The following is a 21840-nucleotide window of genomic DNA, read 5'->3' on the forward strand; positions in this document are numbered from 1 at the left end:
GACCAGAGCACCACCCAAGCCTACCTTGCCAGGGTTACAGCTCCCACCCAAGGCTTCCAGCAAGCTCTCTAAGCTCCACTGATGGAGAGAAGCCCCTTGTAAGAGAACCCAAGAGTTTTTGTTGTGACACAATATGTTTGTTCTGGGAGAACTCAAACTTGGCAAAAGTGAACACTAGAAATAACAGGGCTTAAAAGAAGAATGAGGTTCATAACTAATACACTACAAAAATGTATAATGAAAACATTACCACAGTTCAAAAAAGACAGTAAATAGTCCTAACAAAAAAGTCTAATAAATGCAGAAATTTAAGATTTAAAAACAGTAACAACAATTTAAACAGGAGGATAAAGAGACAATGCTTTTGAGTTTGGGAATCAAGGACAACTGAGCCCACTCTCACCTGTATCTGCGACCTTCTCAAATTGTCCAGACACTCCACTAAGGGACAGAGCTTGTCAGACATATTAATAAAAAACAGTAATTTTTTTGTACCAAGTAGAAAGAACCACCATGAGGTAGGACTGGAAATGGCCTAGAGACAGAAGGTCACTCATTTTATATAACATCAGTGTTCCCTAAGCAACAGAGGCCCAGCAATGTGCAACCTACACGAACACATTTTCAATACAGACACATGCCACATGACATTCAAGTCAACAACAGACTGCATATAGCAAACACAGGGTGGTCACATTAGAAAGGATCATCATGTGACAATGTGGTCACCTTAGCCTGTGTAATATTCACACAATGGCAATGATGACAAAGCTACACAATACATTCCTTCATAGAGCTGAACTTGGCTATGAAGTCACAAATAAACTAAAGATAGGAAAAGATCTATCACACAAACCGTGCAGGTTAAGCACCACTGCCCAACTGACTCTACTTAGAAAACCCCCAAGAGATGAAAACCCCTCTGTGTGTCTGTGAGGGCCTTTCTAGAAGCACTAAGAGCCACCGTGATATAGGAAGCACCATCCCACAGACTGAGGGACCCAGAAAATGAAAGAGGGAACTGGAAGAGCTAGTCTAACACCAGCAGCCAATCTTTCTGCTTCCTAGCCCACCATGACCTGACCTGTTCTGCTCGGCCACACCCTCCCTACCCTCTTGAAATCATAAACCAACATAAATCTCCCCTCCCTTGTAGCTGTCAAGTATTTGGTCACAACAATGACAAAAGTAACTAACAAACATTAACCAAGAGCAATCTGTGAAGGAGACATTAGCATCAGACAAAATAAACTTTAGGCTCAAGTTATCACATAGGATGCAGAGGCCCAGTTCCTAATGGCAGAAGGATCAGTAAGCTGAGGAGTAAATGAAAACCACACTTTACACTAGAAACAAAACTAAGAAAAGCATGAAGGAAATGGGCACATCGACCATTACAGCTAGGATCTCAATGCTTATTCTTAGGAACTGTCACAAAAGCAGGCAGAAAACTAGCAGAATACTAGAAAACACACACACACTCACCACACACACACTCACTCACTCACACACACACACATACACACTCACACACACACACACACACACACACACACACACACACACACACAGCCCTCAAGGTGACTCAGTGACATTTACACAACACTCACTATACAAAAGCAGTGGAAGCACCTTCTTAACACACAGAGCAAGCACTGAAACAGAACACCTTTAGGCCCATTAAAACAAGTACCATTAAGTTTAAAAGGACTCAAGTCACATAAAATAAACTTATCTTACTAAACTGGAATTAATTTAAAAATCAGTAACAACAGAAAAGTATCTTTAACCCAAAGTATTTGCAAACTAAATAATACATTTCAGTTCGCCACACACCTGTGATCCCAGCATTTGGAAAGTAGAGGCAAGAGAATCAGCAGTTCAAGGCCATCCTCAACTACACAGAGTCTGAGACCAGCCTGGGCTACACGGAACCCTGTCTCAAAATAAACAACAACAACAAAAAAGGAAAATAAATGAACAACAACAAAACACTTCACAAATGAAGAATTGGAAGGCACTTTGCAATGAATGAAAACAGCAACACAAGATATCAAAATATGAAATGTCCAGCACTGAATCCCCATGTTAGAAAAGACACTCTTGATTCAGTGATGGCAGTCTTTACTTCAAGAAATTAGACAAGAGCAAACCAAACTCCAAAGAAACAACAAAGAGACAACAGCAAAGAGTAGAAATCAATTGCATGAAAAAAAAATGGAAAGAAAGAAGAAGGCCAAGCAAAGTGGGGGACACCTGTAACCCAGTCATTCAGGAGGCTGAGGAAGGAAGACAGCAAACTCAAGACTGTACTATACAGTGAGCAGTGTACAGTACAGGAACAAAGAGAGAAAGAAAGGGGTAAATCAATGTGATTGCAAAGCTTTAGGCAGTCGATGATGAAATGCTATCAAGAAGAGGGGATGAACTACAGACTAAACAGTAAAAGGACAAAAGATAGCATCATAGACAACTTTATGCCAAGGACTTACATAAAATCAACAAGAGCCTTGAAAGACCTAAATGTCAATTATTTGGAAGGACAGACACATAACAGGGGGTATCTTCTGGATCTCAGATACATCAAGAGGGCCCATCTGCAACTGTTGCCATGGGGGGGGGGGGGTGTTTGCCTGATGGTGGCACTTGGCTTCCTTCTCTTATACATGTTAGTTCAAATTCAACGCTGAGGGGTCCTTATCTTTGCATTTGGTCACTTGCATTAATGAAGACAGATGAAAATTTCTTCTTTGCAGTATGCTAATAATCCAATGTTATCAACTTTCTCTGGCTTATTCACTTGACTCTGTCTACTGGAGCTCCATTAAATCAGCTGCTCATGCTTTCCTGATGTTTTCCATCTTTTCTGTTAAGCATTTGTTTACATCAACTCAGTACTGACGCCTTAGGTCCCAAGCTAACTAACCACTGCAAGATTTCTGCTAGTCACCCTTTCCTCACTTTTAACACCTTTCTCTAACAGTGAGAAACCTGGCTTCTACAATATACAATATATTGGTTATGTTCTTATACACTCATAAGTAGTTTCAAAAGCCCTACACATGACAAACAAGCTCATGAGGAGACAGCACTGGGCACTCAACACTGCTTCTGTCCTCGGTCTTCCAAGGCTCACCCAACCTTACCCAGGCACTCTTCCAGAGCTGCCCATGCATCACTTCAGGACGTGGGCTGTGCTTCTGCAGAAAGAGGCTTTGATGCCAGGGTGTATGTTCCATTTGGGGTTTCTCCATTCTGATGGGTCTAAACTGTTTATCATCTCCATATGTGATGACTAAGAAATAAAAACATGGGCTGATCTTAGTGGTGTTCACCTTTAATCCCAGCACATAGGAGGCAGAGGGAGATAGATCTCTGCGAGTTAGAGGCCAGTCTGGTCCGCATAGCCAGTTCCAGGCCAGCCTGAGCTACATAGTGAGACCCTGTAAACAAACAAGCAAGCAAATAAATAAATAAAATACAAGTTTAGTAGAAAAAATATCTATAAAGGTAATTTTAAATTTAAGTTTCTTGTGGTTTCTGCATAGGTCTCTCTTGCTGAAGGGAAGGTTTCACGTTATGGAACCTGATGCAAACACAACGCAAAGCAAATAGTACAACAAACCCAAGACACCAACTTCAATCATTATGAACACTCTGCCATTCTTGCTTCATCCACATCTCCTTCTCCACACACTGAATGCACAAAAACTAACTGTAAATTTTTGCAGGTAGGTGCAGCTACAATCTATTATGAGTTTGTTGGCTTGGGTTTTTATTGTTGTTTGTTAATGCACTGCCAAAAGCATGATGAAAATCAGCTTCAGTGCCATCTACTCAGAGCTCTGCTACCAGAAAAAAGGTTTTCAGAAGATGTCACCTTCCATGTGAGAGAGGCAGAGCCTATGGGGTCCTGGTCAGAGAAGAATTTAGTAGGGTCTGGAACAGGCTGCTATGATAGCACAAGATGGCTGAGTGCTATCTCTAGAGCTGGAAATCCTGCCTTCCATTAAATCACACACCAGCCTCTGGAGTTCCTTCTTGGCCAAAAGACAGTCCCTAGTGCTACCGCAGACTATTTCAGAGCCAGGCTGGGCCAGGGCCCATGATCCTAAGAGAAAGACAAAAAAAAAAAAAAAAAAAAAAAAAAAAAAAAAAAAAAAAAAAATCTGGATACAGAAGTAGAAGACTAAAGATGACTAGAAATGAGCAGACCGATGAACCAAGCCATTCATCACAGGTATGGGAAAACAGACCAAGGTAGGTCAGAAGACAGTTAGCATATAGGCCCGCTGGCCCAGGGTGCTCCAGGCACCACACAAATGAAAAGATCTGTCTGTAAGAGCCAGAGAGAAGGTAAGTAACTTTGATTTATGGGTACCTTGGCCATCCTGTTAACTGCAGTCTGAGACTGGGTACAAACTTCTACAAAGACATCTCTTGCTGCATTTCTCCTCGGGCTCTATACAGAATAAGTAGCATGATGGCTTCGTGTGCTAGTTTACCTGGGTTCCTCACACCTGCAACTTGGAAATTCTGAAATCCTAGTTGGCTTGACTTCATATGATGTAAAAGCCCTTCCAATGAGCAAGTCTTAGAAGCTATAAATCTTTAAGAGGATTTCTTTTAAAAATCTTTATGACGCTCCAAAAAGAGGTGTGAGCAGAGAGGGCATGTTCTGTCCCTTACCACACTCTGTGGCTGGTGGAGTAGCAGCAGTCAGTTAGTGACACCATCAAGCAAGAAATGACAAGACTGCAGAGTAACAAACGCAGATCATCTACACAACACAGCAGGTGTCACACTCACCTCTGCCAAACAACGCCATCTCCTGAGACCCTCACCAGAGCAATATGACACGAAAAAGAACTGGAAGGGTGATATCATCATCTATACACAGTATACATATGCACAGAAAACCCAGAACAATCAACCAAGAACTATTAAAATGTCTACATTAACATAAGGTTGTAAAGTAAGATGGGCAATATACTTAAGTGTTTCTATACACCAGGGACAAAAAGAAAATAACTCTGAGAAAACATTTATGATACCATCAGATTATCAGCAAATATCAAGGGCTAAATACATCAAAAAATGTAAAGCTTTATTGGAAATTGTCAGTATATAATAAGCAAAATTCAAAGATTTAAATAAAACAATATTCTATGTATATGGATTTAAAGACCTAACAATGGCGCAGACACTGACATTCCCAATTAATTGGTAGTCTATGCAATCACAATAAAAATTAAAATTAAGTTGGGTGGTGGTAGCAACCTGGCATACAAAGCAAGTTCCAAGACTGTTACACAGAGAAACCCTGTCTCAAAAAAGAAAAATTAAAATTGTGATTTTTGTAAATTGACATGTCAATATTGTATTTTACGAAGAAACACGAAGGACCTGGAAGACTTACATTCTCAATTATATTATATTGATTTATTAAAAACAAGAAAAGAACATAATATTCTAGAATGAAACCAATACACGCAAGGTCATCTGTTAATAGTTAAGAGCCCACCCTAAATCCCAAGGTTTCAGTCTTTCTGAATATAATGCTTGGGTCATGCATGACCTCCTAGCAACCCATCATGAAAACAGGAGATGGGTTACAGACCCAGTCCAAAAGACCACAAAAACCAGTATTTTCATATAGTTAGAGAAATCTCCTTGGACCATAAAGCGAAAAAGGAAAAAGAAAAATTTCAATTTATCCAGACTCAGAAAATAGAGAAGACAGCCAAACAGCAGGAAAAGCAGCCTGCCACAGAACACTCAACAAGAGACTGACACCCAAAAACGCACAAGTGATCCATACAAATACGAAGAGTTTACAACCCCCAGTTTATGGGGGGAGGGGGAGAATGGGTGAATGGTAAGAGCAAGTGTCTCACAAAGAGTTTATGAGCAGTCAATCGACACACAAACAGGTGTCCACATCTGTGACAACAGGAAGATGAAAACTAAAGCTACAACAGGGTGAGACTAACTCATCAAAATATCTAAAATTTCTATGCAAAGAAGCACCAAGTATTAGTGAGGACAAGGTAAAAACCAGAGCTCTCACACTCAACCTTGAGAATGACGAACCCAAGCACCCAGGAAACAAATAACTGAGTGGTAGGAAATAACACAACACACACAAACCCTGTGTCCCACTAAAGCCATTCCAGGACAGACCCAACCTGTTCTCTAGCCCTGCCCATGAAGACAGACAAGTGGAATGGGGATGTGGCTCAGTTGACAGACTGCTAGCCTATCGTGAACACAGCCACGGACTTGATCTCCAACACTATATAAACTGGTGTGATGGTACAATCCTACAATCCCCGCACTGGAAAGGTACAAGCAAGACGACCAGAAGTTCAAAGTCATCCCTCAGCTACATCGTGACTTTGAGGCTACATGAGACTAAAAAAAAAATTGCAATTAAAAAACAAGGACATAGCAGCATTATCCGTGATAACCCACAACTGGAAACCTTCCAGATGTTGGTCATATTGTAGAATGCTCTACTGCAAGAATAAAAATGTACCTTCACACAGCCACAGACAGATCAACTTTACAATGCTAAGCAGAAGCAGGCGGATACACATGGTTCGTACTTGGCAAGGCCATGAATATAAAACGTGTAAACGGGTAATGCTGCTCTAAAGCCTTAGGGTACCCTGGAGAGCAGTGTGGAACCATAAGGGAGAACAAGGGAGGGAGTTAAGAGCTGGTGACTGTTCTCATCTATGTGAAAGCAGGCAAGGGCAACAACTGGAGTGTACAACACAAGTATTTTCTGGCTGCTGACATGTTCTCACATAGGTTGAACCTCAAGGAAGGTTGGGAGATAGGCCTCAGTTCCTCAAAGACCATCTTTTGTCACAAAAGTCCCAAACAATACCCATGAGCCTTCCTTGTCAGTGTGCACCTTTTTACCTGGGTCTCTAGCTAACAAATAAACACCTGACAGTAGTTCTTGCCTCTACCGTCCTACAATCTCTATGTGCACAAGAAGAAGTCTGCCAATCTCCCTTGAAATAAACCTTACAGGAAGGAATTGAAGGTGCATATTACATACAGATAGCAAGGGAAGGACCAAGTCAGGGCGATCAAAAAGAACAAATACAGATGAAATAGTTTAAATATTTTGATTAAATGCTTACTTTAATCTGAATTTTGTTAATGAAAATTTAAATAAATGTTAAGCAAGAATGAACTGCTGACTGTATGATTCCTCTTAGTTATATAGTAAGCATTTTAGTAAACTCTCTTGTCCTCAGCAAATAATATGGCCTGTAAGGCTTGATGACTGTGTTTTAAAAGTGTACCATTTTAGGACAGATGGCTCGCACAGTGAAAGACTATAGATTTCCCATAGTTTGTTGGGACACATTTATATTTACTTTCATAACAGGCACCATCCTTGAATGTCATAAAATCCCATTTCACCTTGTTCTAACAGGAATAAAATATGAAGTACTTCACAAATCCACAGGCTAAATCTGAACAAGCTGAGAGAGGCTGCACAGCCAGGTGGTGGTGGCACAAGTCTTTAATCCCGGCACTCAAGATGCAGAGGCAAGCGGATCTCTAAGTTCCAGGTCAGCCTGGTCTACAGAGTTACTTTCCAGGACAGCCAGGGTTAAACAAAGAAACCTGTCTTCAGAGAGAGAAAGAGCCAGAGAGAGGAGGAAGTAGAGGAAAGAAAGAGGAGACGGGCAGAGAAATGGGGGAGAGGGGGTTGCACAAAGGGCCAAGCATGGGAAATCAGATGCTGGAAGTTATGATGAAGACATACTTTCTTCACAAAAGTCCTGTGGACCCTTTTGCTGACAGCCATGTCTAGTTACTATTACAAATGACAAACACCCACATTCTGGCCCTGATCTGTAATGTATAAAAACTTCTTGGTAAAATAAACTCTTTAGATTCAAGGCCCAACTGAATCAAACATTCAGATAAAATGATACTTGTTTCCTTCACCTGAAAAATGAAATGATTTTGGAGAAAGATTTTTAGGAGGTACAGGTTAATACAGGGTCTTATGGACTATTCACTACCAAACTACAACAAACAAAAGGCCAGGATGTCCTAGGCAGATGGCTGTTAACACCCAAGGAAAACCCAAGACTTATCAATGACCCACACAGGATCCCAGAGCAGGAGGCAAATGGCTTCAAAGCCTCCTTTGGATTTGAATGAGAATTGTCCCCCATAGTCTCAGGGATTTGAACACTTGGTCTCCAGCTGTTGGTGGCACTATTTGAGAAGGTTTATATGGTGCAGCCTTGCTGAAGGAAGTATGCCACCTGGAGCAGTCTTTGAGATTAAAAGAACTGTGCAAATTCCAGGTTGCTCTCTCTATTCTGCATGCAGTTGGGTGTATTACTTCTCAACTTCCTGTTCTGCTGCCACGCCTGCAACTTGCTGCTATGTGCCCCCAACATGATGGAGTCTTAGCCCTCTGGAACCATTAAGTCAAACTAAACCCTTTTCCACAAGTTGCCTTGGCCATAGTGTTCAATCACAGCAACAGTAATACACTCACTCAAAGGGACTAGTAAACCAGTGCCATCCTGATAAAGCAGGTACTCAGAAACACTAACTTAGGGCAGTACCAGTTACCTGCACAGAAGCCTCACAGTGTCACAGATGGAAAACAGTGACAATGAATTCCATCTCCAACCACACAGACACCACTTGAATGGCAGTTCTCAGTGCACTCTGGAGCCTCTGAAGACCCCAAAGTTTCTCCGTGCTTTGCTCTCTTCAGGATACTGTGGCACTTTCTAGATGCTATATAAGGACAGTAAAGCACACAACAAGAATGAGAGCATCGGATTCTCTCTTTTCCCATCGCAACTCAAGAGGCAGCCTTTATCCTGTGGCTACCAGCAGTGCATATGCCCATACCAGGTAGCTATTGTGCCTTAAAACATGAACTTGGCACACAGACTTCTCCACAGCCCATTCATTCAGCCACACCTCCAGAACATACCAGCACAGTTGCATTCATTTCATCACCACCAACCTGTACACAGACAGACTGCCCTCCAAGTGTCTTACCATCTGGGCAGTGTCTGAGAAGCTCACACCTTGGTTCTGCACCAGTTGGGTAGAGTGGGACATGGGGTTTAGTGAGCCACACCCAACAGGGGTGGCCACAGCCCCTCCTGAAGTGGGCACTGGTTCTCTCTCTTCTACCAGCCAGTGCATAAAGTGTCCTTTCTAACTGGATGACTCCTGAGCACAAGACACTTACTGGAGGGCTCTGCATGCTGGCAGCCTGCTCCTTCCTCAGCTGCCTTTGAAGTTCACTCTGGAGTCAGCGCTATCATTTGTGAGACTCTACATAAACATGACTCCGATTTGCCCATTTTCCAAAACTCATCTCCTAGCTGAGTTGGTTGAGGATATTTTTGCCTGCTCTTAATGGAATTTTTACTATGCCAACGGAGGTGTTTGGGGAAGCTTACAGGACCTGAATGGATGAGAACGAAGCCCAAAAGTCTCCTAAGACAGGCTCCCCACTCCCAGTGAGTTACTTAAGTGTGAATGTGAATCCATCTTAGTATATGAACAGAAAATTCACCACTTATAGACAACCAGGAAAATGATCAAGCAAAAACAGAAACACTAAAGACTACATGCCACTCAGGTAACACAGCACTTGCGGGGGGGGGGGGGGGGGGGGGGCATGCCAGAGAAGAAAGATGCTGAGGACAAACACTGATTGACTGGCAAACTCCTAGACTACATAGACAAAGACCAGAACCAAACCCCACAGAGAAATCCAGAACTAGGCTGGGTAAATTGTCAAAACCTTCAGTCACAAGGCATCAACTGAAATCCCAACAAAGGAGAGCAAGGGAAACAGCTGCTAAAAGGGAATGACTATGATGATGATGACAGCAATGACGACAATAAGAGGTGGTGGAAAATACACCCTTCAAGTAACAGAAAACAAGACTCAAAGTTCGGAGAGAAGTTAAAACAAGACAGCAAAAAAGCAAGCACACAAAGTGTGGTATTGGGTTTCTGTCAGTGATTCATGGCCAGTGTGCCTGCTATAATGGTTTCTATGATCTAAAAGAGAATAATCTGGTTGGACAACCAGGACAGCATGGCTACCATGGTCCCAAAGGCATTTCCCCACATCATGCAGTGATGCCCCCAAGTGTGCAGTCAACTAATACCTGCTATCAAAAAACCTGGATCTGCAGCCTACACAAGACCCAACATCCTCCGGGTGCCTACTGGAATTCTCATGAGGTTTGTGGCAGGAGGCATCTTCTGCCAGAGCTGCATACCTCCTCAGTGCAGCACCCCTCTCTGAGTAAGGAAGAGCAACTGGACTCCTGCTGTCTCCACTTGGAGACCCCACAACCACACTGGGTCACACCTTAATCAGCCCAATGTCTTTCATTCTGTCACTGCCACCTGATATGGGGCAGAACTGGCAGCGGGTCCTGCTCGGGCAGGAACTGCATACAGAGAGGGAAAGGTGTGATTCATCAGGAGCACCAGACTTGCCTAGAGGCATGGTCAGGAACAGAGCCACCCAGCAGACCACAGGCATGATGCTACCTTATACCCTCTTGTGTTGAGGCTACAGGAAGAACGCTGACTCCGCACACCATATGAACACCTGCGTGGTGTCTGTCATCATCACAGGCCTTTCATTTTAAATGAACATTCCATTAAAAGCAAAATGCCTTATCTCCTATTCACCAAAAACAATGAAGAGAAGGCACAGTATCAGAATTGTCCCTCTGTCTCTTCCCTCAGCCTATCTATGTGAGCCAATGCCATCTTGGCCTGCAACCAAGACACAGACCTGGACCAGGCTGGGCCTGAGTTGGTCACAGAAAAGCACTGTCACTGCTGTGACAGCTCCAGAACCTGTGCTGCTGGGAGAAGACAAAGCCCAGCAGGACCCACAGTCAGGGACAATAAAGAGCAGCAAAGGAGCATCAAGAGGAGGCACAAGTGTAGGGATGGGGTGAAGTGATGGCCCGCAACAAAGGGGAGCTGGGATGGGCTGCCTGCCCTGGGGGCTGGGAGGCAAAGAGGCTAAGGTTCATTCAAAAATGGTATGCACCAGCTGCTAGTCTCCATGCTGTACACACATACCTGGAGAGTTCAAAGGACTACTACACTGAGAGGCATAGCTATAGGGCCATGCCCTTAACTCCCTGAACAAAGGACTCCCTAATGTCATCTGCAGGCCCTTGAGATGGCTGCTCTAGGAAGCTATCCCGAGGCTGCACCTAGGGACCCAGGAACTGTCTTTTGAGTAGTCCTCTTTCACTCCAATGAGGGCATGTGTGCACCTCACTCTCCTCTCAGAGTGAGAGGCACCTCACTCTGCCTCTGATAAAATGGTCTTTCAGAAACAAGCTTTGCAGACCTCCAGCTCCATCCAACTCCCAAGCTCTCCATTCTCATGAAAAGATGACCTGCACCAGCCCACTGATCTCACATGGGGATCTTTGGAACAATATGCTTCCACTGGACAAGTAATGGAGACGTAAAGCACCAAAAGCAATGAACTTCAGGGTGGAAGCAGGCAAGGAGTAGAAAGGAGGCAGTCTTGGAGGCCTGTCCTTCCCACAGACAAATCAGAGGTGCTAAAGCTGGGAGGCAGCAAACTCCAGGGACGAAGAGAGGAAAACTGAGGCTTACCATCCAACGGGAACAAGGGTATATGAGAAGAGTTTGAAGCAAGTCTGAGAAAAGCGGAACTCAACACTAAGGTCCCACTACAAGTACTGTTTGTGAGCCCTGGTCATGAAAAAATGAGAACGTCATCATGATGACACTCAATTGCTGGTGATAATTAATAAATGAGAGCTCAAATACCTGAGCAAGCAGTTCCCAATCAGCTCCCACCTGCCCACAGGGCTCCCAGCTGTCCACCTCTTTCAGGCTACTCTGCAAAGGGCAGTCCTAGCTCGGTCCTCCAGATATGATTGCTGCTGTCCAAGAAAGCTGAATCCCTGGAGGGGGTGGTAGTACCCAACCTTCAAAGCACCTGCTCGAGGACTGTGTTGTCAATGGTCTTCTTGGGTTAGCTGCCCTCCCAGCTCATGGACTGGTCACCTTCACCCTGTCTTCATGCCTCCTGGGTTCCATCCCCAAAAAAGAAAAAAAAAAAAAAAAAAAAAAAGTCCAGCAGAGCACCAGGTTGAACTGAGCCTGACTGGGCTGGACTTGATACTGACTCTGTATCTCTAGAGCCATGTGATGGTTCTCCACACTGGAAATTCAAGGAATACTAGGAACCAGATAACAGTACCTGCCTCATCATAGGTCACTGAGAAAGAGCAATAATGTCTGTGAATGAGGTCTGGCCCTCTCAGAGGCACTAAGAATGCTGGAAAACTACAGGCAATTCCCCAGGTATATGCCACATGGTAAGTGCAGCAAGAAGACAATGCACACCACCACTGGCTTCAGTCAGGCATATGGTGAAGAGTCACTGGCCCACCTGCTACTTGCAGCACCAATTTCCACTGGGTCAGGGCCAGGCATAAAAAAGCAAACATGACCCAGGACAGAGACAATGCAAAGTCTCAATCCCTGACCTCTGAGCACCAAGGCCAAGAGTTGAGTTTGACTAATGTGAAGTAAGAAGGCAGACAGCCTGATCAGGTTTGGAGGTTTGGACCTTGTCAGCAAGGAGTAACGGTTAAGAGGTGCACGTTCTACAGTGACTTATGGGTCTTGTTCCCTAAAGGCCTCTAGTCAATTACACAGGTACAGACTCATGCACACACACATGTAGACACTGAATTTACTTTGCAATTATGCAATATGTATTATTAACCATTAAATATAAACTGCTGTTATGTATCACATATTCCTGCTACATGAATACCTCTTAGAGCATATGCCATACTGCTTACATAGCACACACCATTTACAAACATTAGTCTCAGCCCATCTTACGTTTGTCTGTTTTGTAGTAAACAAGTGTTTGTGCTTACCATGGGACCAACAAAAACCCTTTTTATAAAAGGCACCCACCTTTCAACCCTACTACAGCATGTATAGTTTGAGCTCTGAGAGTATTCTGCAGTTGGCTGTGACTGAATTGATGCTACTGAACAGTACACCTACAGATGGTTAGAGCCAAGTTTCACACCTTTTAATTTAAAAGGTTACACACAAATCCAATAAATTGTCAAATTACTTGGTTATATGGGTTCACTCCCTCTAAGTCCTCTCCCTTCAGAGCCATGCTGCCTGCCCTCTTCTACTTAAGCCTTCACAGCCCACGTCAGAGAACAAGGAAAGGCACGCATGTAAACTTCCCAGTGCACAGTGACCAGCACCTTTATTAGAATCTGCAGGATGCAGAGAATGAAAGCCATGTTCACATTCCAGCTGCTGGTAAGACAACTGGTGACAAACAGTAGTCAACACACAACATCAGAACATGTACATGTATTTACAAAATTGAACTGTTACCCAGACACGGGAGAAGTGTATCATGTCACAGTGAAGGAAACAATCTTGGACCCAGTATGACATGCCGGCTACTGACTGCCTTTCTTCCCCACTGCAATGGAAACTGCAGCCCAGGAGCTGCAGGGCAAGACCAGGACTCTGAGTGCACTGCTTTGCATATTCTAAAAGTCCACCACAGGTGAGCAGTCTCCTTCCATTCTGTGTGGTTACTACCACACAGATACTCGTCTTTGTCATCTCTAACTGTATCTAACTGCTCTGCTAGGTCACTAAAGTTCTAAGGAATCTAGACCCAACTTCCAAGGCTAAGAGACAGAAATGAACAGATGGGAAAAGGAAAAGATAAAGGTATGCTTCATTCAAATGCAAAATATGTAAATGAGATGCCTTCATTTCCTCCCCCCAAACTAGAAATGATGTGTGGAACTTGCCCCCAAGTGGTTTCGTCTCTCTGACTGTGCAGCAGATTCACCCCCCTCTACTGCAGTGTCCTTTGCTTCTCATGTTCAAGAACTGCTCATGTCAGGGCTTGTGGGCCAGTACCGACAGAATTTGGGGACAGTAAAGTGGGGGAGAGGGGTGTCCTATAGGTACTGCAGGATGCTCAGAAGCCTGGCCTCAACCCAGTACCATAAGCACAGCTCGTTATGGCCCAGACCATCTCCTTCACTGTTGCATGCATGGTTCTGGGGAAGGAGGGGGCAAAAACACCTAGGATGAGAACCCTCCAACAGTTTCAACCCTGAGTGACTCAAGTCACCACAAAGTCTCCAACAAGACTGGCTCACATGTTCCATAGAAAGGGCAATCACACAGCCAAGGGTACCACTGTGGCTTCAACACTAGGGCCCCAACTTCCTGCATTCTCTCAGCCAAGCACAGAATCCCACCATTGGCAGCTGGCTGCCCAAGCTAGGCAGGGTGTGCACCCACGGAACAGATTAAAATTAGGCACCCTAATTATTAAACTGTCACTGTAAAAGCCGGGAATACCATTTTTTTAAATGAATAGGAGAATTAATGGATTTCTTCATTTGCTTGCATTTGTGCTACTCAGCCTGTCTTTTATTATCAAGGCAGTCATAGAAAATGCTTCTGCCACATATGCAAATTAAATCATTAGTATTTTCCCAATTACAGTAACTGCTTATTTGTATTGCTGATCTATTCTTTCAATTTAGTTCCCTTAATATTAATGATATTAAAAAATAATAAAAGATACTTAGGCAATCAAGAAACAAAATTCTCATTATATACCTTTCTGATCATGTAAACAGAGGATTACCCAGTAGTAGTAACATGGATGGGCCACTTCACAGAAACTGAGGGTAAATCCCAAAAGTTGTAGGGATCCCCCACCTCTATGTAAGATGTCCACTCCCCCAGAGGCCCCCACAACAGGTGGGCCAGACCTTCCCAGGGCACAGCCCAACCCAAGGAACAGCTTCTACTTTATACATAAGGTCAGATGTATGTAACCTCAGAGGTACCTCTGAGGTTAACACACCCATGCTAAAGGCACCTATCTAATGCACACTAATCTTGCTCTGGTCTCCCCAGTCTGAAGAAAACACCTGGTTCCCGGCCACCCCATCCCAGATGCTCAGGGAAATCTCCACATCACTGTAGATCCAGCACTGCCCCTCACCAATGGGGCCTGGCTCCTCCCAGGGGAGGTGCAGCCTTGAACAGACCTTTTACATCACAAACTTCAATCTAGAGTATGAACAAGGTATCAGCAATCTGTGAGTCTGGAATCTGTGCAGACATTGAGTCAGACCTAGAAAACAGATCAACAGTGCTCAAGTAGGTGGAGTCCTCTCTTAACCACATGGGAACATCTGGGAAGAACTAGTACCTTGTACCTGAACCCTTCAAGAGTCTCAGAAAAATCCACAGCAAGGGCAACTGTTTATGGGTAGAGCAACCAAGACAAGTTCATCTCCAAACCCAATACTGAAGGACGGAGCAGTCAAACTGAGTCTTCCTGTTCTGATAAAAGACAATCCCAGTCCATCCAAATCACAGTGCTCCTTTCAGATGGCTGGCTAAGAGGCTGACCCATACACTGAGAGAGGAAAAGAAACAGGTACAGAATGGAAATAAGAAAGCCAAAAGGATGCTGGTAAGTCCATACAATTCTGCAGGGTGTGCAGAAAAGCCTAATCCCTGGGTAGACAGCACGGATGGTGGCCAACAAGGACAGGAGCATCTGAGCAGATGCTCAGGGAGCCAACAGACACTGGCATCTGAGCTGGCCAGCTCGCCTCTGCAGTGGCTGAGTAACAGGGTGCACCCTGCACAGGGAGAAAGAAATGACCCAGGGGGCTGCTTAGAGCTGGTTGCACGCCAAGCCAGCACTGAGACATGAAGGTTCTAAGTGCCTATCGGCTGTTTGATCAGGTGTTTTTAATCTGAGATACCTAGGATACCTGGTGAGCTCCAAAGATCCACAACCCCTTCAGCTATGAGCAAAGGAACATTTGCAAGATTTTAATCCCCTAATGGGGAAACCTTCAATAAAAACTGCCCTTCCTGCAAGTGCTGACTGCAAAGATGGGTCTGGCTGCTTCCCCACATACTGGCTGTGACCAGGCACACTCCCAGGGCTCCTCTGCTTTTAGCCCTAAAATATTCATTGTATCAAATATGGACATGGGTAATTTTTTTTTCTGGTTTTGAGACAGGGTTTCTCTGTATAGTCCTAGTTGTCCTAGAACTTGCTTTGTAGACCAGGCTGGTTTCAAACTCACAAAGATCTGCCTGCCTTTGCCTCCCGAGTGATGGCATTAAAGGCATATGCCATCACACCTGGCCAAGGGTGATGTTTTAACAATTTAAGAGAAACATCCATATTCATGAATACATGGGTCAAGGACACACTGACAGGCTTGGAAGAGAAGTGTCTCCTTGTATGTCTCCCATGTTCCCACATTGCTGTGTGTTGGGCCAGTACAGGGGCACTAGTAAGCCCAGATGCAGGAGAAAACAAATACTACATGGCACACACACAAGTGTACACAAAGAGTCAGGATTCTGATGTCCATGGGGTGTGCCCTATCCTTCTCATGACTCTCTTGGGAGACCAGACTCAGACACCCTCCACCCCACAGTGGGAGAAAGCCCTCTCTCAGCACTTACCAGGCACTGCCTCAGTTGAACTTTGCTGCCTCTCTCATGCCTACTCTCAAAAGGAGGAAGGTCCCTGTTTTGGACCCTCAAGGTCCAAAGGTAAGGGGGATCCTGGCCACCCTCTGCCAGCTTAATGGCAGGAGAGCTCTGCCCTAGAGCTCACCTCAATAGGGAGAAGGTAAGCTGAGTAGTAGTAGCACACACCTTTAATCTCAGCACTTGGAGACAGAGGCAGGTAAATCTCTTGAGTTTGAGGCCAGCCTGGTCTACAAGTTCCAGCAAGTTCCAGAACAGCCAGGGCTACACAGAGAAATCCTGTGTTGAAAAAACAAAATGAATCAAAAAGAATATGGAAAAAGTGCCCAGAAGCAACCTATTCCCAGTCTTAACCTGTGAGTGGCTGTAACTCCAGGCATGAGGCTTAGCTGTGTAAAAGCAGCACACACTTGCTTTGGTTCCAGGGTAGGAAGAGGTAGCATATCAGGCCTTGGAGCCTCTAATGGTGGCCTTATCCACCACTCCTCATAACTCACCAAGAGGGCAGGAGACAGGGAAGGACAATGGTCAATGTCACAGAAAGCTGTGACACTGTCACTGGAGTCAAGAGTGGGTTGTCTGACCATCAGAGGCAACTAGAAAATCACCTGCAGCTCTGTCCTAACAACCCCAAACCAGCCTAAGGCAAGAATTCACAAAGGCCTCAAGCAGAAGAGCCCAGGAGTGTCCCAAACAAGGTCCAGGCAATGTGTCCACTGAGGATACAGGAAGGAACCTGCATAAGGGGGCAGAATGAGGCCCAGAGAACCCTGAAGATGAGGCAGAAATTAGAGGTTAGAACGACATGACCAGGTGCGAGGGGGGAAGATGACAGTACAGGGCAACAAGTAGAAAAACTGGAGTCTAGGGTCTGAGGGAGGATTAGGTCCAAGCCAGGAAGGCATCCCTGGAGCAGCCACATGACAAGTCAATGTCACAGAGAGGAGAGGGGTCAACACTGAAACAGGAAGAGGGGTCATCGGTACTGACATGGAAAGAAATGGCACCTGAGGCAGAAATGCCACCAAGACCACCAGGACTGGGTCACAGGGGTCCTGGCCTCAGGATAACCCTTGTAACACAGCTTTGAGGCTAACTTCCCAGGAAGAGTACGAAGTTAAGGTAAATTTCCATGAACATCAGAATTGGCAAGCCAAGTAGGGACACAAAGCCTGAGGCCCTGGATGATTCCAAGAACAAAATGCACAATACAGAGTCACAAAAAGATGGAGGGTGGAGTTCTCCAGGCAGAAGCATCCTCCGACCTCCAGGGTAATCCTGGCAAAGACTGAGGCCACAGTTATACCTGAAAAACTAAGAGGAACACACTAAGGAAAAGAGGTCAGCACTAAATTTAATTGTAACTCCTGACCTATCTCTGAAATCTAAAAACCCAAGGCTTAGAACCCTCAGGAGGCCTTATCCTTCCAATGCCTGGCCAGACAAGGCCATTTGATGAGATGACATTTAGGACTTCTGCCCTGGAGAGGAATGTTCAGTACAGCATCCTTGGCTGTAAAGAATAAGGCCCAGCATCTCCACACAGAGGAAGGACTGGGTAAGGACCATACTCCTTAGCTAAGCAAAGGTCTCATCATCCTAACCCTAACCACCATCACAAGCACACTCCAGTTCCTCAGTGAATGATGGTGAGGAGAATGAGCACCCTAACCCTAACCCTCTTCCCACCAGGACTCTATGAGAGAAATTTGAATTCATGCTGAATGTGGGCTCCAGAGTGCAGGCGTACACATATGTATATGCCTCTGTGTGTGTGTGTGTGTGTGCGCGCACGCGCGCACACACGCGCGCGTACGGCACCCATGCAAATGATGGGAGCTATGTGCACATCTCTATGTACATGCATGGGGGCAGGGGCTGCATTCCCAGAGCTGAAGTAGGGTTGAAGAAAGGGAAAGGGGAGGGTGCCTAAAAATGGCATAAACAAGGTCACCTGCCAAAGCAATTGCCAAGCCCACAATATCAACCAGTGGCCACAACTTCCCCAGCCTGTTCCTGTCTGAGTCTTGCCATCCATGGTACAGGTCCTCAGCGTGCTTTGCCCAGGAGCATGAGCCACCAACACGACCACAAAGAGAACCTTCTACCTTGCCTTTACGTCAAGAAACCTGTGAAGGCCGTGCAGGCATCTCTCTGGTCAGAGGACTCTCTACAGTAGGCATAACATACCAAGGCTAAAACAGCTGCTGCCTCCCTCCACACACGTGTATCTGTGGCTAGCCTGTGCCTGCTGCCAGGGATGTGACACTTGATCCTCACACAACTCAACCATGGCAAGGTCCCACCACTCTGGTTGTACAGAAAAGAAAACAAAGAGAAACCAGGCAAATGCCAAGAGAATAACTCATACACAACCACACCAGATGTACACCTGGCCTGTTCTCAAAGTCTAAGCCCCTCACCATTCACTTTAGCCACCCCAAGTTAGACTCCTGAGAGAGCCCTGTCCTTCCAACTGAGGCATTACTCTACTGTGCACCATAACTAATATGAAGGCAAAAAAAGCACAGGCTCAGAGCAGCTGCCGACTTGAACCCATGGCCATCACCATGGAACCTGCCATATTAGGAACATCAAATTCTTCAGTGGTAGGCTAGAAGCAAGAGCCTCCAAGCTACGGGACATAAGGGATCATATATCATGACAGCACTGGGCCTGGCCCATGCTAGACACTAAAGAAGCATAGCAAGACACAGTGGGCCCCACGCATGTGGGCCTCATAAGGTAGTGAAGCTAATTCCTCTCGTGCTGGGACAAGGTTGGGGGCTGGGCTGCCAACCTCTGCATTCTGCCTGATAACAAAAATTTTCAGAGACAGAAACTGTCTTATCCAGCCGGGCATTGGTGGCACAGGCCTTTAATCCCAGCACTCGAAAGGCAGAGGCAGATGGATCTCTGTGAGTTCAAGGCCAGCCTGGTCTACAGAGTAAGTTCCAGGACAGGCTCCAGAGCTACACAGAGAAACCCTGTGTCAAAAAACCAAAATCTCTTATCCAAGCTGTAAATGAACAGACTGAAGCCAGAAGGCTGAACAGTTGACCCTGTGGCCTGCCTCAGGCTGGAGGACCACAAAGCCCAAGCTCTGAAGCCCCTCAGTCTGATTCCAAAGTATATTCCTTCCAAAAACACCCAGAACACAGGATGGGGTATGGTAAGGATCACTGCATGGGCCTGAGCTGTATTTGTACTATGTCTTCTCAGGAGACACTTGGAGCCTGCCCCACTCCTCCCTGTGGCAGAAGCATCCTCAGACAGCTCCATAGGAGTAGGGTCAGAAACAGACGGAAGCTGGCTAGTGGGTCTGGAAGCCCTATCCTCTGGGCTTCTGTGCAGCCCAGCCCAGGAGCCCTCGTCTGCCCTCCACCCTCCTGTTTACGTAGAACCCAACCATCAACATTGACCTCACTGGACCGCAACCAAACTCCACAACATAATCTCTTTCCACCTGGTGGCACCACTAGACCCATATGGAAGTGCTGAGCCCCTCTCTGGGATCATCTGTATTCTCCAGTTATCCAGTGTGGGTAGAATAAAGCAGGACCCCATCTCTTCAAAACACTATGGCAGTCATGTTCACACACCTCTAGAGAATCCCACCCAAGCTCTCCAGCTGACCTCGTCAAACACACTCCACCTCCTAAGCAAATCATTCTTTCCTCAGAGAGAAACACGTGGGATTGACTCAGGTCTGCAAAGTGTTCAGCACAACCTGTGCTGGACGTCCAAGCTCACTCAAGGACTGCTCCAGAGCTCCTGAGAACTTCAAATGATGGCAGCCACCTAGCAACTGCTGCCTTCCTCAGCTGCCGTCCCTTCCCTTTCCCTCCCTCTAGACAGCAGCCATTTCCATAGGAGGTGGCTGATGTCCTAGCCAGTTTCCGGAAGAGGCGAGCCCAGCACCAGCATGTAGGCTGAGCCATGCTGTGCAGGCTGTGCTTCTCATGGCAGTGCCTGACTCAGAGATGCTATAAAATCAAAGGCAGACCAAGCAGCATGAACTCAAGACTCTGCTGAGGCAAAGACGGTCCTTCCTGAAGGACATGCAATGAAGGAGTTCTGGGATACTTAGTAGGGCCCTGCCACCCATGAGGCTGGCTCTTCTAAGACCAGGTACAAGGGGGATTGGGGTGGGGGTGGGGTGGGGGGAAGAATCCCTAATACACTGTAGAAGAGCCAGCTCCAGCCCTGCAGGAACACTTCCTCCATCTGTACTTTGGAAAGTGAGCCAGTCAGTTTCCCAGAGTGAGTGAAGTATTGCATGGAGAGACCTATCTGATAGAGCTAACACCAGAAAGATCTACTTGACACTCAGAGCCATCGTATGCTGCCTCTTCAGTCATCTCAGAAGGACATCACTGGTCCCCTACTCTATATGCCTTCACTATTCAAGGGCTTCCTTCCAGGGTGTATGTTGCTACCCACAGCAGCCCCATGGAGAGTGCATAGCATACAGCCTGCACTGACCCTCAGTCCTTGCCCTCCACAGGTCTCTGTCCCTTGCTGTGCCACCAGATGCTGTTACATGCCTACAGCACCCATATCCTGAGCATGAAGCATCCCTTCAGTCACCACTTGCCTAGGATGACAGTGATTCCTGAGCACATCAAAGGGGAAAGTGAAGAGGAGGGTAGAAATCACCCAGATGAAGAGAACAGGGAACCCCTTAACAACTGTGTTTGTGGCACAGAACCACAAATAGTTCTTTTCCACAACACCAAGTAGGGTGCTGACAATAGAGACCTATCATAAAAAGGCCATCTGGCCATTTCCACAGCCCCTCCAGGAAACAGGGCAGCACTACTGTCCCAGTTACACATCATGCCAAAGAGCTGCTCAGACTCACTAACAAGACAGCTACAAACATAGGTCAGGCCTTGTCTTCAGGTAGGAACTATAACATACAGAGTAGTGCCTGAGGGACTCATAGCATTCCAAAAGCAACTATCCTGAGCCCTCAAGTTACATAGCAGCCCCTGCAAAGACAAAAGATGGATAAATTCTTGCTCCCAAATGACACTAAGGTCCTGCAGGGAGGTCTTCAACCACAATTATGGCAGATGCAAAGATATCCTAAGCTGGTGCAGGCCTTACAAAGTCCTGCAGTTGAATCAAAGGCCTGATCACTAACAACACCCCTGCAGATGACATGCTCTGCCCTTCCCACTATTCCTACCAGAGGCCTGC

At 45.7% G+C, this 21840-nt stretch overlaps 1 protein-coding gene across 14 annotated transcripts in view; it reads right to left on the minus strand.

Annotated features, from left to right (window-relative positions):
• Hdac4 (histone deacetylase 4) overlaps positions 1 to 21840 on the minus strand; it is a 255535-nt gene that overhangs the window by 224954 nt on the left and 8741 nt on the right. For 8 of the 14 annotated variants that reach the window (XM_027397613.2, XM_027397622.2, XM_027397609.2 and 5 more), the window contains exon 1: positions 3147 to 3187. The exons of 4 other annotated variants lie outside the window; for them this stretch is intronic. In XM_027397613.2, the coding sequence (XP_027253414.1) occupies positions 3147 to 3172 (26 nt within the window). In that variant the 5' untranslated portion in view covers positions 3173 to 3187. Of the gene's footprint in view, positions 1 to 3146; positions 3347 to 21840 lie in introns of those variants that run through there. 2 more of the 14 variants (XM_027397615.2, XM_035441145.1) reach the window with 2 other exon arrangements.

The sequence above is a fragment of the Cricetulus griseus genome, chromosome 2 (assembly GCF_003668045.3).
Source record: "Cricetulus griseus strain 17A/GY chromosome 2, alternate assembly CriGri-PICRH-1.0, whole genome shotgun sequence".
Classification (NCBI taxonomy): Eukaryota; Metazoa; Chordata; class Mammalia; order Rodentia; family Cricetidae; genus Cricetulus; species Cricetulus griseus.